Genomic DNA, 403 nt, shown 5'->3' on the forward strand with positions numbered 1-403 from the left:
GGGGTTTGCGGGGCGCGGTGGGGTGCTGCCGTGGGGGCTGCGGCTCGCACCTCTCCTTCCCCAGGAGATGGAGGGACCCACACGGGGCTCGGGAACGGGCATCGGGCAGCTGCGGCGCCATCTCGGGGACATCGCCGAGGTAGGACCATGCGGGGGTCTCTGCAGCCCCGGGCACCCCAGGGACCCCAGTGCTCTGGGCTGCGCCCCAGCAGGGACCCGTCTCGCCCTGCCCAGGAGAACAACCGTCTGCATCGCACCCTGCGGGAGGCTGAGCGCGGCGTCTCCCAGCTGCAGGCAGAGCTGGAGCAGCTGCGGGAGGACTTCTCCGAGCGGGACCAGCAGCGCAAGAGGTGGTGTTTTGGGGAAAAGGGGATGGCAGGGCTGTCCCCAGCTCTGCTGGGAC

At 71.0% G+C, this 403-nt stretch overlaps 1 protein-coding gene across 1 annotated transcript in view; it reads left to right on the plus strand.

Annotated features, from left to right (window-relative positions):
* Positions 1-403, plus strand: part of LOC104284689 (serine incorporator 4-like) — a gene marked incomplete at its 3' end in the record, with an annotated part of 8,538 nt that overhangs the window by 6,084 nt on the left and 2,051 nt on the right. Inside the window, exons 10-11 of the mRNA XM_009883050.1 lie at positions 65-139; positions 213-350. Of these exons, the coding sequence (XP_009881352.1) occupies positions 65-139; positions 213-350 (213 nt within the window). The remainder of the gene's footprint in view (positions 1-64; positions 140-212; positions 351-403) is intronic.

The sequence above is a fragment of the Charadrius vociferus genome, unplaced genomic scaffold, assembly GCF_000708025.1.
Source record: "Charadrius vociferus isolate BGI_N301 unplaced genomic scaffold, ASM70802v2 scaffold1324, whole genome shotgun sequence".
Taxonomy (NCBI): Eukaryota; Metazoa; Chordata; class Aves; order Charadriiformes; family Charadriidae; genus Charadrius; species Charadrius vociferus.